This window comes from Schistocerca serialis, chromosome 4 (assembly GCF_023864345.2).
Source record: "Schistocerca serialis cubense isolate TAMUIC-IGC-003099 chromosome 4, iqSchSeri2.2, whole genome shotgun sequence".
Taxonomy (NCBI): Eukaryota; Metazoa; Arthropoda; class Insecta; order Orthoptera; family Acrididae; genus Schistocerca; species Schistocerca serialis.
Genome location: NC_064641.1, coordinates 947,490,372 through 947,505,064, shown reverse-complemented (window position 1 = coordinate 947,505,064; position 14,693 = coordinate 947,490,372). Strand labels below are relative to the sequence as shown.

At 42.8% G+C, this 14,693-nt stretch overlaps 1 protein-coding gene across 1 annotated transcript in view; it reads right to left on the bottom strand.

The window, feature by feature from the left end:
- LOC126474851 (transient receptor potential-gamma protein-like) overlaps positions 1 to 14,693 on the bottom strand; it is a 528,586-nt gene that overhangs the window by 247,613 nt on the left and 266,280 nt on the right. Inside the window, exon 7 of the mRNA XM_050102331.1 lies at positions 4,646 to 4,785. Within this exon, the coding sequence (XP_049958288.1) occupies positions 4,646 to 4,785 (140 nt within the window). The remainder of the gene's footprint in view (positions 1 to 4,645; positions 4,786 to 14,693) is intronic.

Genomic DNA, 14,693 nt, shown 5'->3' with positions numbered 1-14,693 from the left:
GTCGTAAGGTCAGTATTGCCTCACGTGTTCCAATATTTCTACCGAATCCAAACTGATCTTACCCGAGGTCGCCTTCTACCAGTTTTTCCATTACATCCATTTATTGGATGTAAACTATCAATCTTAAACTATTGTTTTACAGGGTCATAGCATTCCGCAGGTCTTCGTATAGAACATTGTCGCCTATGTAGTCGATTGTGTGGTTACATGTTCTCTGTTGTCGTTGCTGAAATTTTGACGTTCAAGGAGCACTTTTGGGTGGAAAAGGAGATGGAAGTCGCTAGAGGCTGTACGAAAGGTGGTCAGACTGGCTACATCCAAATTTAATCTCACAACCTGCGGGATTTTAAATCAGCTTCGCCATTCTAAATAAGCACTCTACAGCATCAACATTATACACAGAAATAAAATTGTCTAATCTCCTTCTCCATTCAAAGCAACTACTGCACATGCTCCAAAGTGTGCCTGCAGCAACAGCACAGAAAGAAATGCAAATGGAACTTACTTGTTACGTGTACGTCACATATCGAAGACATTAGAGAACAAGAAGTATTTTTTACCAGACAGTCAATATATACAACCAAACATATCACTAAAATATGAATTAAAACGTATTCCGTAAATAATATTTTAAAGAAATCAAAGCACTCTGTGATTAACAATGTACTTCCAGAGATTATGTTACTGGAAAATTGTATGCCCAAGACCTGTGATGGTAAATGCTAAACAATTTTCACTTCTCCTTGGATCAACGCCTGTTTCCTGTCAGAGTGGCACTGACTCAGTTTTTGACACAGAGGAAAACGGAACTGCTCAGATAATGTAACGAAGAGTCAGCAGAAAGGTTGTGAGTAAAGAGAGGTGCCACGCCCCACATGCAGAGCAGAGTAGGTGGACGTCACTTGTAACAACAACGACGTTGTACTATTGTACATATAAATAATATTTTTTTCCATCTGATTTTTCGTTAAACTTAAGTAATTGATGTTCTGATTTCATTTGTTTTCTTGTTTCATGCCATTGTGTTAAGAAAACTGTAAACAATTTTCAATGTGAATATTAATGTTTATGTCAAATGTCAAGCAATATTGTAATAGAATTGAAATGTAACAAATGTTGAGACTGTTGTAAGATGTTTAAAATTGTAACTGTGCGTCTGGTCCATACGTAGGCAATGTGTTAGGATATGTAAAATGCAAAACCTCGGGCGAATATCCTGTCTGTAAGGGAGCGGTAAAAGGTGGATGGCAGGCGAGCGCGGGAAAATGCGTACGGGCACTGCACGGCACAACGGGCTCAGCAGTAGTAGTTGGAGTTTGGCACTGGTCTGAGCAACACCTTCTGGAGCGAGGAGGCTCTCCTGGAAGACGTAGTTTCATTGAGCCTCGGGTATGCCGTTCCAACGCCCATACAGCATGGCAAAATTCCATAGGCACTAAATGGAAAAGTATTGCGACGCTATGAAGAAATAAAGTGCCGATACGTCAAGAGCCATAGCTGTGGTTGTATGTGTGCTTTGTGCCTCGCCATCTCGCCGCCTGCCAGCCGCCGCATCGATACAAACAGGTTGAAACTTTTAGTACTGTATTCGTATGGACCAGTGTTACTTTTGTTCCATACTGTTCAATAACAACTTAAATTTTACCAGAACTTTCCTATCATTTAATTATCCTCACAACTAACCTAGATAGGGTCCTTTCCAAATGTGGTGCAATCTGAGTGTCCCGAGATAAAATATTAAAATGTGTGTTAATAATAATTACCTACAGACCTAACTATATAAGAATGGTGTTTAAAGAACTGTTTTGTTAATGAACCAGTAAATGAATAACGAAGGTCTGACAAAGTTGGGAGATAACTTTAATATTGATATAGTAATGAAGTTTAATTCTTTTGAGACAGATATAAAGGTATTTAAATGAGCAGTAAATGCGATAAAAAGAGTAGTAACTCATATGCTGGAAATCTTGAGCGCATAATAATTTCAGTAATCAAATTTCTTAATACAGTGATCACAACAGTTTCAGGTTCCCCCCCCCCTTTTTTTATTCATTTGAATTCTGAAGTGCTCTAAATTGATTTGACCAGCAAAAGTTAAAGTCAATGTAAAAGCCAAAATTTATCAGTGTTATCTTTATCAAAATTGACATTTTGTGTGTGGCCCCAAAGTGCTATTTCTAGGGTAACCTATGCCCGATTTTAATCAGATCAATAGACAGTACGAAATTTAGTAGTATACATTATAGTGTAGTGTTATGTATTTATAGTTTATCCATATCAGTACAGAACGTGAAATTATCAGTTCAATAGATTTTCTAGTTCTAAAATTTTACTATATTATGCAGTGTTACTACTTGTTGCTTTGCATGAATATCTGCCAACTTGTACAGGGAAGAAACTCAGTTAATGCCTAATTACGCTGGCGACCGTATTATTAACAAATTAGTAGTATCTTCTGTGTAGCTTTTTGTCCGTCCTGACGTGTAGTTGCATTTCGGACTTATTTGACGTATCATTGTTATTACAGAGTGGGTGTAAGTCTGATTTACCACCATTCAGGTACATGCAGTCAATATGTATACAAAAATCCTGTCTCGTAAGGTGAAGCCCACTCACTTACTGTAGTACAGGCTGTAATGAGTATCGTGTGCCCCACGCGCACGTTGCACACTCACTGCCGCCCACCCACCTCACGTTACGACTAGTGGACGACCAAGGGCGTCTTACGACGATGCTTTAATCGAATCGATTGATTTAATTTCGTCTTTATAAACATTGCCAATAACATATAGATATTGAAAAAGATACTAGCAGAGGAAGACAGGTATCTCCTGCTTTCTTGAGTTTATAGTAACTATTACTCAGTTTTTGAAGAGATGGATTGTATCGTCATTTTTTCTCTTTTCCGTCTTTCCTTAGTTGCTTCAAAATTCGTTTATGTTCCGTTTACGTACCTAAATGAAAGGCAGTTTGTTTATTGCCATACGCGTTTCGCTTCTTTTATTTGTGAAGTATCTTCAGTGGCGATTTCCAGCGTCGGTAGCCCACATGTGTGGTCCTGGAGATCTGTTCATCAGTCCCCGTGCTCCAGCTGGGCGAATTACGGCGTTATTTACCCAAATTTTTTACAACACATAACTTACATCACTTGCACTTTTCATTTTGTGATCATGTTGATACGCATAAAAAGAAAACACGACAGCAAATCAGAATAAAATTAATAAACCAGTGCAATTAGTGGAGGTGTGGAATCAAGGAGCCAGTGAAGTTTCACGATGCAATCGGATGATCTCCTCGAAAAAACTAGGCAGCATAAAAGTCTGATGCGATAACTTTGAGTAACAAAGTCATACTTTATTTCGGGCAAAACTGAATCCAATACCTTCATCTAAATGTTCGGTGGTGGAAAATGAAATAAAAGGAAATTCAGATAACAGTATAATCAAAGTTCATGGTGTCCTAAAAGTCCTTCCCTGATTACATAAATTGATAACTCAGGCTAGAAGTAAGATACAAATATGAAACTGGTGTCTAATTGTTTACAAACTATCAAAGTTTTTTTCACACATCACTAAACTTCCACTTCCATTGTTGCCCAATGACATTACACGTCGATATGACTTCGCGGTCGAAATGCTATCACGTATTGAGGACGATGATGGTTATCTCAGACGAATTGTCTTTTCCTACAAAGCGACCTTTTTTGTCAGTGGAGTAGTGAATCGCGATAATGTGCGCATTTGTGGCTCACAACCCCCTGACGAGGTCATGGAGTGCACCAGAGCCAGTCCAAAGGTGAATGTTTGGTGCGCGCTATTGCACGATCGAATTATCGGGCCATTCTTCTTCGCTGAAGCTACCATCACATCTGCAGTGTATCTGGACATGATGCAACTTTATGCTGTTCCACAGCTGCTTCAGTATCACCACGATGTCTTGTTTCAGCAAGACGGTGCACCGCCGCATTGGGATTTGAACGTCCGTGCCTATCTCGATATGACCTTTCCTGGGGGATGGATTGGTCGTGATGGGCCAACGGTTTGGCCTCCACGCTCTCCTGACATAACCCCATCAGACTTCTATTTATGGGGTTATGTCAAGGACGAGGTCTACCGAATACGTGTACCAGATCTTGAAACCCTGCAGCAACGGATAACCACAGTCGTTGAATCGATCCCTCCAGTGATGTTGGCTAATGTGTGGACGGAAATTGAATATCGCGTAGATGTGCAACGTGCTACCAAGGGTGCTCATGTGGAAGTTTACTGATGTGTGAAAAAAACTTTCATAGTTTGTAAACAATTACACACCCTTTTCATATTTGTATCTTACTTATAGCCTGAATTATTAATTTATGTAATCAGGGAAAGACTTTTCGGACACCCTGTACTTACAATCCAGTACACGTTATAAGAAAGGCGGAGAGAAATGTCCGAGTCCACGTTGTACGTGGTCGTATGCAGAGAAGGCGCACTGTATCTATGTACTGTACATAGTCGGACGTCGCGCAGGTAGACCGTACATAATAGTGTGTGGGCCAGCGTACATAGTAGTATGCGGGACAGATGCACAGTATGTGGGGCGGGTGCGCCGTACGTGCGGGGTGGCGGGCCAGCTGACAGGGTAGTGGACGTGTGCACCGTACCTGGTAGTAGGCGACGACGCGCAGCGCCACCGTGGCCACGTATAGCGAGTTGGTCACGAAGTCGATGACGTTCCACATGTCGTTGGCGTACTCCTCCAGGCCGACGTCCCACAGCTGCTTCACCTCACTCCAGATGAGTCCTGCACAACACAACACAAGAGAACAAGGGTCAGACACGTGCACGTGCCACGGCCTGTCCACTTGCCATTAGCATTTGCCTTTTACGATCCTTTACCTGGTCCTTCTGCTTCACCCAGCGCATTAAATGGCAAAATAACTCACTGATGTGCTTTCAGCTTGTGATCGATCATCTCACCGAGGTCAGGTGTGGCTCAGTGGCCGGCTATATTGAATACAGTTACACTGGAGTCCTGGGACTGCAGCACTGAGTCGAACCAGGGACCACCTGATCAACCGCAATGCTGCCTATAACTTCAGCGAAGTACGGGAGTCAGCACTTGGTTCTGCAAGGACAAAGGACGAGACTTTGTTCTGTCGTAGAGATCTGAATGCTGGGATGGATGGAGGCACCACCGCCCCTGGGAGCGGACCGCGGCGGGAACACAGCAGGTAGGCGGAGAGGCCACAGGTGGTGGATGGTCCGTCAGCGCGCCTTCCTCTGGCGACAGGACTGATTACTGGAGGACAATAAACAGTATTACAGCAAGTGGGCGGTTCTAAAGTGATTTCGAGAGATCTCAGCACACACCACCGAGCATGGCGCTGTAGACGGGCTGATAGTGAGAGGAACATGATTCTGGAAAAAATCGATGCAGAGAAATTGCTCACGCTGATCGATTAGTCGGCGAACTGCATCAGTACGTCTAGTTGGGAAAAGTCAGCTGTTGGCCTGTCTATCTGGCTCCTGTAATGGCAGGGTGCATAGTGTATGTCCCACTAGAATCGGACCACCTAACGCTGCAAAATAAGCTTCCACGGCCGGAACGGTCTACCGAAATTCGTTATAACATGTATATGTGGGATATACGGAAAGCCGACTAGAAGGCGTACGAGAAATACGTGGAAGACAACATATATGTAATTGCGGATACACGTGGCGCTATAGGAACGTATACTGCTTTTACAGATGCCATCATCGAGAAAGTCCACGGCGCAAAAGCGAACGTCTTATGTTCTTAGGGAACCTCCGAGGCCACGGTGGAAGGCAGAAAGCCAGGACGCAAAGCCAATAAGTAAAAAGAAGCACTAAGGCGATACAAGCAATACACCACATTAGTAAATCATTTCGAAGTTAACTGTGCTATAGCAAATGCCAAACGTACTTTGAATCAAAAGTTAAGAAGAAACTGGGGAGAATTATGTTGGACTTTTTTTTAAAGAAATACCAATTACATAAATTTGGCGGAAAATTAAACGCCCCGCCAATAGAGGGACGGCGTGCCAGAGGGAGCGCTGCAGAAAGTGGCGGCCGCCAGACCTCAACAGAGGCATGGGGGTTCAAGGCAGTAGCGTGTGCAGCCGCACACACTGACAGAGGTGTGAGGGTTCAAGGCAGTAGCGTGTGCAGCCGCACACACTGACAGAGGTGCAGAAAGAACCACTACGTTCCAAATGTACAGTCCCGTCCCCTGACAACATTGACTACGGAATGCTTTGCCACCTCCCGCGAGTAGGAAAACAACACCTAATTAACTTGCTGAACAGTGTATAGGATCCATGTATCGTTATTCCGTCCATGAAACTAGCGAGAACAGTGACAACTGAGAAAGAAGACAAGGTTGAATCACGTGGACCGATAATGTTGCTAACATGCACCCACAAAACATTAGAGGCTGGGGTGGTGAGCGGAAAAAGGCAAGCCCTCTGTCGGCGTACCAATTTCGGACTGGAAGAGGAAAGGCCTCAAACGAACTTCTAATGCTTTTAACAACCGACATTCGCAAATCCCTACCCGAAAATAAATACTTACTGCAGATTTTCACAGATTTAATAAATGGCTACGACAATGTATCACTACCGATATCAACACATTTCCTGATTACCAACGATGTGCTAAGAAGATTTGCTCAAATCTACAACTATTATTATCACATCGACAGATCATGATTAAAAATGGCCCACAAACAAAGGGACCGCGGATGGCGACTACTGGCTTGCCGCAATACTCTATTTCGTCGTCAATGCTATTCAATATTTCAAATTATTTAGTGGGCGATCACACTAAGATCGTGCAATTTGCTGACAGACTCTACATTTATGCACCGAGGCATTAGCACAACTAATGGAGAATTTCCAGTCTTGGCTCCTATTAATTCACTGTCTATATCTCCCAGGAAGACCTCACTCTGTGTATTCAGTAGACAAAGATGTACTGGACTCAATTAAATGAAACTAGGCCCATATACATTACCAGTCGACAAAACTATCAAATATTTGACTCGGAAGTAGGTCACAAGCTGATATGAAGTCTACATGTAGGAAGAGTAAAACAGAAATGCGAAACGGCAGTTGCCCTGGGGGAGGGGAGGGGGGGAGGGGGGGAGGTTGCGGGGGGGGGGGGGGGGGAGCGGGTGCCTCCAATGGGCTCTACGTATTTACAGAGCACTTAATCGTCCCTACCTGGACTGTGCATGCGTTTGCAATGCATCTGCAAGCACTTCCACCCTAATTGTTGTTGTCGTTGTTGTGGTCTTCAGTCCTGAGACTGGTTTGATGCAGCTCTCCACGCTACTCTATCCTGTGCAAGCCTCTTCATCTCCGATTAGCTACTGCATCCTTCTAAATCTGCTTACTGTATTCATCTCTTTGTGTCTCTCTATGATTTTTACTCCCTATGCTTCCCTCCAATACTAAACTGGTGCTCCCTTGGTGTATCAGAAGGCGCCGTATCAACTGTTTTGTCTCCCCAATTCTTTTAAGTAACTCCTCATTAGTTACGCGATCTACCCATCTAATCTTCAGCATTCTTCCGCAGCACCACATTTCGAAACTTTCTATTCCGTTTTTGTCTAAACTGTCTATTGTCCATGTTTTACTTCCATACATGGCTACGCTCCATACAAATACATTCAGAAAAGATTTTCTAACACTTTAATGTATATTCGAAGTCAACAAATTTCTCTCCTTCAGAAATGTTTCCCTTGCCGTTGCCAGTCTGCATTTTATATCCTCTCTACCTCTGCGCCAGCCGTTGTCGCCGAGCGGTTCTAGACACTTCAGTCCGGAACAGCGCTGCTGCTACGGTCGCAGGTTCGAATCCTGCCTGGGGCATGGATGTGGGTGATGTCCTTAGGTTAGCTAGGTTTAAGTACTTCTATGTTCTACGGGACTGATGACCTCAGATGTTATGTCACATAGTGCTTAGAGCCATTTGAACCATCCTCTGCTGTCTCTGACAGAACTTCAATGTCATCGGCAAACCTTTAAGTATTTATTGCTTTTCCCTGAACTGTAACTACTACTGGAAGTATTTGTTTGATTTCCTTAACTGCTTGTTCAGTGTACAGATTGAATAATATCGGGCATAGGTTAGAACCGTGTCACACACCCTTCTCAACCACTGTTTCCCTTTAGTGCCCCTAGACTCTTATTACCGCCATCCGTTTTCTGTACAGACAAAATACAGAATAAAGCGCTCCGCATCTGTGTCCGTGCAATGAAATCGACGCGAACAAATAAACTGTTATGGGAAACATTAAAAGCCCCATTACACCTCCTACTGCATTATCTCTCGTCGAAATTCATACTAGCATACAGCCAGCTTACGAGAGCGTTGGTTATATCGAATATCCGTGCGGTGGCGATCGACTGTTTTACCGGATGCTGTTGGATCAACAAAAAGGCGCCGACATATGTTCTAGATTATTTTGAAATTGAAGAGCTCAGCACGAAGTGATACGCTCTACGGATCTACCATGTTACAACTGTTATCACATATCCTTCCTCAAATCAAAGCGAACATTGTGAAACATACCTATGGTAACCATTCGCAGCATATGTCTTAGGACACATAACAGATCCCAGAGTAATATATACAGATGCTGCCAAAATTGCAAATGGCACTGAGTGTGCATTCATAGACTAGACAACAGATGCTTCGGGACCCTATAAATTACTTGTAGAAATATCTCTTATGACGGCGGAGCTAGTAGTCGTTTTACAGGCAATTACGTACACAGAAAATTGCATCCGGGACAAAGTTACTAACTTAACCCATTCGCGAGCGTTAATCTTGAAAAATGGGTTTACCTAGTGACACAACAATCTGGTTGTTTATGGAATTATACAACAAGACAGTATGCTGCAAAATCAGCAAAGAGGAGTCAGACCAACGCTGAACAAGACTCAGCGTCAGGAGCAGAACGTTGTCCAACGGTGCCGCACACGGACTCCGTACAACGACTTAAAAGGACGACGAGAATGAGGTGGGGCGAGGAACGGAGCCGACGAATCGACCACAAAGGGAAACATACAGAGCAGTACATCCTGCGATCCTGTTAACGCATTGGTATACGAAGCACACCCTGTTAGGAGTGTCTTACCCTTCCACTGCGCGAATGAAATTCGATAACGGTCGTTTTAAAGAATATTTACATCACCTGAGACTGATCGAGAATCGTCTTTGCAGTTGTGTAGATGAAGAAGACATGAAGCACGTAATATTACGTCAGAGAGGATAGATGAGACAATAAGTGAGTGCCATGTGGCACAGGAGCCTCCTCTTAAGAACAAAAGACGTTACGCTGTATCAACTCCTATACACAAGTCTCCAGGAATAAGCAGTGCCCGTATGAAATGCTACGCCAGAATCTGGATTTACGGCAGGGAGGAGAGGAGGAGGAGGAGGAGGAGGAGGAGGAGGGCGGGGCCAGCCAGAGGGGCCGGACCGGACGCCGAGAACCGCACGGACCGAAGACATCGGAACACAAAAAATCAAATGTTTTTGTAAACACTTGTTGTTGTTGTTGTTGTGGTCTTCAGTCCTGACACTGGTTTGATGCAGCTCTCCATGCTACTCTATCCTGTGAAAGCTTCTTCATCTCCCAGTACTTACTCCAGCCTACATCCTTCTGAATCTGCTTAGTGTATTCATCTCTTGGTCTCTCTCTACGATTTTTACCCTCCACGCTGCCGTACAACGCTAAATTTGTGATCCCTTGATACCTCAGAATATGCCCTACCAGCCGATCCCTTCTTCTAGTCAAGTTGTGCCACAAATTTCTCTTCTCCCCAATACCTCCTCATTAGTTATGTGATCTACCCATCTAACCTTCAGCATTCTTCTGTAGCACCACATTTCGAAAGCTTCTATTCTCTTCTTGTCCAAACTATTTATTGTCCATTTTTCACTTCCATACATGGCTACACTCCATACAAATACTTTCAGAAACGACTTCCTGACACTTAAATCTACAGTCGATGTTAACAAATTTCTCTTCTTCAGAGACGCTTTCTTTGCCATTGCCAGTCTACATTTTATATCCTCTCTACTTCGACCCAAATAGCAAAACTCCTTTACTACTTTAAGTGTCTCATTTCCTAATCTAATTCCCTCAGCATCATCCGACTTAATTCGATTACATTCCATTACCCTTGCTTTGCTTTTGTTGATGTTTATCTTATATCCTCCTTTCAAGACACTGTCCATTCCATTCAACTGCTCTTCCAAGTCCTTTGCTGTCTCTGACAGAATTACAATGTCATCGGCGAACCTTAAAGTTTTTATTTCTTCTGCATGGATTTTAATACCTACTCCAAATTTTTCTTTTGTTTCCTTTACTGCTTGCTCAATATACAGATTGAATAACATCGGGGAGAGGCTACAACCCTGTCTCACTCCCTTCCCAACCACTGCTTCCCTTTCATACCCCTCGACTCTTATAACTGCCATCTGGTTTCTGTACAAATTGTAAATAGCCTTTCGCTCCCTGTATTTTACCCCTGCCACCCTTAGAATTTGAAAGAGAGTATTCCAGTCAACATTGTCAAAAGCTTTCTCTAAGTCTACAAATGCTATAAGCGTAGGTTTGCTTGTCCTTAATCTTTCTTCTAAGATAAGTCATAAGGTCAGTATTGCCTCACGTGTTCCAACATTTCTACGGAATCCAAACTGATCCTCCCCGAGGTCGGCTTCTACCAGTTTTTCCATTCGTCTGTAAATAATTCGTGTTATTATTTTGCAGCTGTGACTTATTAAACTGATAGTTCGGTAATTTTCACATCTGTCAACACCTGCTTTCTTTGGGATTGGAATTACTATATTCTTCCTGAAGTCTGAGGGTATTTCGCCTGTCTCATACATCTTGCTCACCAGATGGTAGAGTTTTGTCAGGACTGGCTCTCCCGAGGCCGTCAGTAGTTCTAATGGAATGTTGTCTACTCCCGGAGCCTTGTTTCGACTCAGGTCTTTCAATGCTCTGTCAAACTCTTCACGCAGTATCCTATCTCCCATTTCATCTTCATCTACATCCTTTTCTATTTCCATAATATTGTCCTCAGGTACATCGCTCTTGTATAGACCCTCTATATACTCCTTCCACCTTTCTGCTTTCCCTTCTTTGCTTAGAACTGGGTTTCCATCTGAGCTCTTGATATTCATGCAGGTGGCTCTCTTTTCTCCAAAGGTCTCTTTAATTTTCCTGTAGGCTGTATCTATCTTACCCCTATTGAGATAAGCCTCCACATCCTTACATTTGTCCTCTAGCCATGCCTGCTTAGCCATTTTGCACTTCCTGTCGATCTCATTTTTGAGACGTTTGTATTCCTTTTTGCCTGCTTCATTTACTGAATTTTTATATTTTCTCCTTTCATCAATTAAATTTAATATTTCTTTTGTTACCCAAGGATATCTACTAGCCCTCGTCTTTTTACCTACTTGATCCTCTGCTGCCTTCACCACTTCATCCCTCAGAGCTACCTATTCGTCTTCTACTGTATTTCTTTCCTCCACTCCTGTCAATTGTTCCCTTATGCTCTCCCTGAAACTCTGTACAACCTCTGGTTCTTTCACTTTATCCAGGTCCCAACCCCTTAAATTCCCACTTTTTTGCAATTTCTTCAATTTTAATCTACAGTTCATGACCAATAGATTGTGGTCAGAGTCCACATCTGCCCCTGCACATGTCCTACAATTTAAAACCTGGTTCCTAAATCTCTGCCTTACCAGTATATAATCTATCTGATACCTTTTAGTATCTCCAGGATTCTTCCATGTATACAACCTTCTTTTATGATTCTTGAACCAAGTGTTAGATATGATTAAGTTATGCTCTGTGCAAAATTCTAACAGACGGCTTCCTCTTTCATTTCTTAGCCCCAATCCATATTCACCTACTATGTTTCCTTCTCTCCCTTTTCCTACTGTCGAATTCCAGTCACCCATGACTATTAAATTTTCGTCTCCCTTCACTATCTGAATAATTTCTTTTATCTCATCATACATTTCATCAATTTCTTCGTCATCTGCAGAGCTAGTTGGCATATAAACTTGATCTACTGCAGTAGGCATGGGCTTCGTGTCTATCTTGGCCACTATAATACGTTCACTATTCTGTTTGTAGTAGCTTACCCGCACTCCTATTTTTTTTATTCATTATTAAACCTACTCCTGCATTACCCCTATTTGATTTTGTATTTATAACCCTGTATTCACCTGACCAAAAGTCTTGTTCCTCCTGCCACCGAACTTTGCTAATAACCCACTATACCTAACTTTAACCTATCCATTTCCCTTTTTAAATTTTCTAACCTACCTGCCCGATTAAGGGATCTGACATTCCATGCTCCGATCCGTAGAATGCCAGTTTTCTTTCTCCTGATAACGACGTTTGTTGAGTAGTCCCCGCCCGGAGATCCGAATGGGGGACTATTTTACCTCCGGAATATTTTACCCAAGAGGACGCCATCATCATTTAACCATACATAAAGCTGCATGCCCTCGGGAAAAATTACGGCTGTAGTTTCCGCTTGCTTTCAGCCGTTCGCAGTACCAGAACAGCAAGGCCATTTTGGTTAGTGTTACAAGGCCACATCAGTCAATCATCCAGACTGTTGCCCTTGCAACTACTGAAAAGGCTGCTGCCCCTCTTCAGGAACCACACGTTTGTCTGGCCTCTCAACAGATACCCCTCCGTTGTGGTTGCACCTACGGTTCGGCTATCTGTATCGTTCAGGCACGCAAGCTTCCCCACCAACGGCAAGGTCCATGGTTCATGGGGGGTGTAAACACTTATTTAGTGAAAAATAATACACTTTCTGTTATAGCAGACTTTCATTTAATTACGTACGTAGATAACCGTAGTGTATAAACACCAACTTTATAAAAATTATATTTCTGTTGCTGTAAATGGATTTAAATTTGTACATGGAAACAGTCAAAACTAACAGTTGTTAGTGATATGTATAAGTTATGGTTGCTTGTATGGTCATCAAACCATAATCCAATAAATAAATAAAGATGAATAGCCGAGCATTTGTGTACCATGTACAGCACCAGCCACATTATTTTGTTAGCGATCAGTGGGTCGTATCTGCGCAACAGTTGAGAACTACTGTCAATTCCAGTCAGTCGAGGGGGCTCCACAGCCGTTCCAGGGGAGAGCGGGAAGGGAGGCCGCTACACGCGTCTGTGCGTGCTCCAGTTGATCCGATCACGTTCACAGCCTTTCAGCTATACAAAACGATGCAAGGATATTGAAAATGGGGATGACCTCTTGGGTAAGATGTCTATAAGATAAGGCACAAATGAGAAGTGATAAATGCGTGTCTGTGGATGTGTGGTACTCATTTCAGTCGCTACTTAATTCATGATACGCAGCCTCACGACAAAGGAAATTTATGTAGTGACCCTCCTGGCCTATCGACCGTTTTTAATGATTGCTTGCGCCAGACTACCGAAGGTAAGCCATCAGCGTTCTACTTAAAGAAGGTAGGAACAGATTCGATGAAGGAAAAGCGGCTAAAGGGGAGCCACAAACAGTGGCCGATTACTGCCGATCGCGTCAGGCCATAAGAACTCCACAGTGACACGAAAAAACGGCAGAAGCATGCTTATAAATATATTTATTCGTGTATGTCTTGTTTTATATCCGATATATACTATTCATGAACAAATTGGTTAAATGTTTACTGTGTTTTAGAAAGCACCGAGACATTAGGCTACTGGCCTACCTTTTGTTCTATTCCTTTGAAATATGTTTATTTAATTTGTTTATGTACTTAATAACGTGTGTTAGAGCGTGTTTATGGTTCAGCCGTAGGAATATTTATTTAATTTCAAGTTATTTAAATGTAAATCCAGTATTTCGAATGTGTTTCATTATGTTTGTGTGGGTGCGTTGGCTTGAAGACATGGCGTAGCGCTCTAGCCAATGACAGCGCTCGTGAAAGGGGAGACTGGATGGAAGTGAGAGGAGAGTTCGGGAGGATGGGAGAGGACACGAGAGAGTGTGGGAGAGTGCGCGAGAGGACACGGGAGAGTCTGGAACAGTACGGCGCGGCGGACGCACGGTCGCAAGAGAGACTTGGAGAATGTGGAGCGGTTTGCGCGTGGTCGCGGGTGACAGAAACACTTCGGAGTACCGACTTGTCGTCAACTTGTCAGATTTCGGTGGTTTCTACAGCGAAGACGTAGTATGCGTTTAGAAGTGAATATCTCGCGAGCTATGTTGTTGCTCATAATTGATTACGTGAAGTAGGAATCGATTGTTTCCCTGTTATTCAACTTTTGTTTTATTTAATTGCTGGACCATCGACACCAATAAATGTTTGCAGAAATATACCGCATTCTCAAAAGTACGTCTACTATCGTACTCATCATTTAAAATTGTTAAGATAGTACCTGAAGATTTTATTTAATTGCATTCTTTCATTCATAAGTTTCTACGTTACGTTCGCAATTGCCGAGTGATGGGAACCTTCGACCATTCGATTCACGTGTGTATTCAATTGTAGACTCAGCAGTATTTGGCTTGTAACGCGGCAACTACGTATCCCAGCTCCTAGACAAGGAAACCAGCCATAACTTTTAATATTTCAACTGTGAGTGAGGGTACCTAGTTGAGGGCAACACCTCATCACATCATTTCAT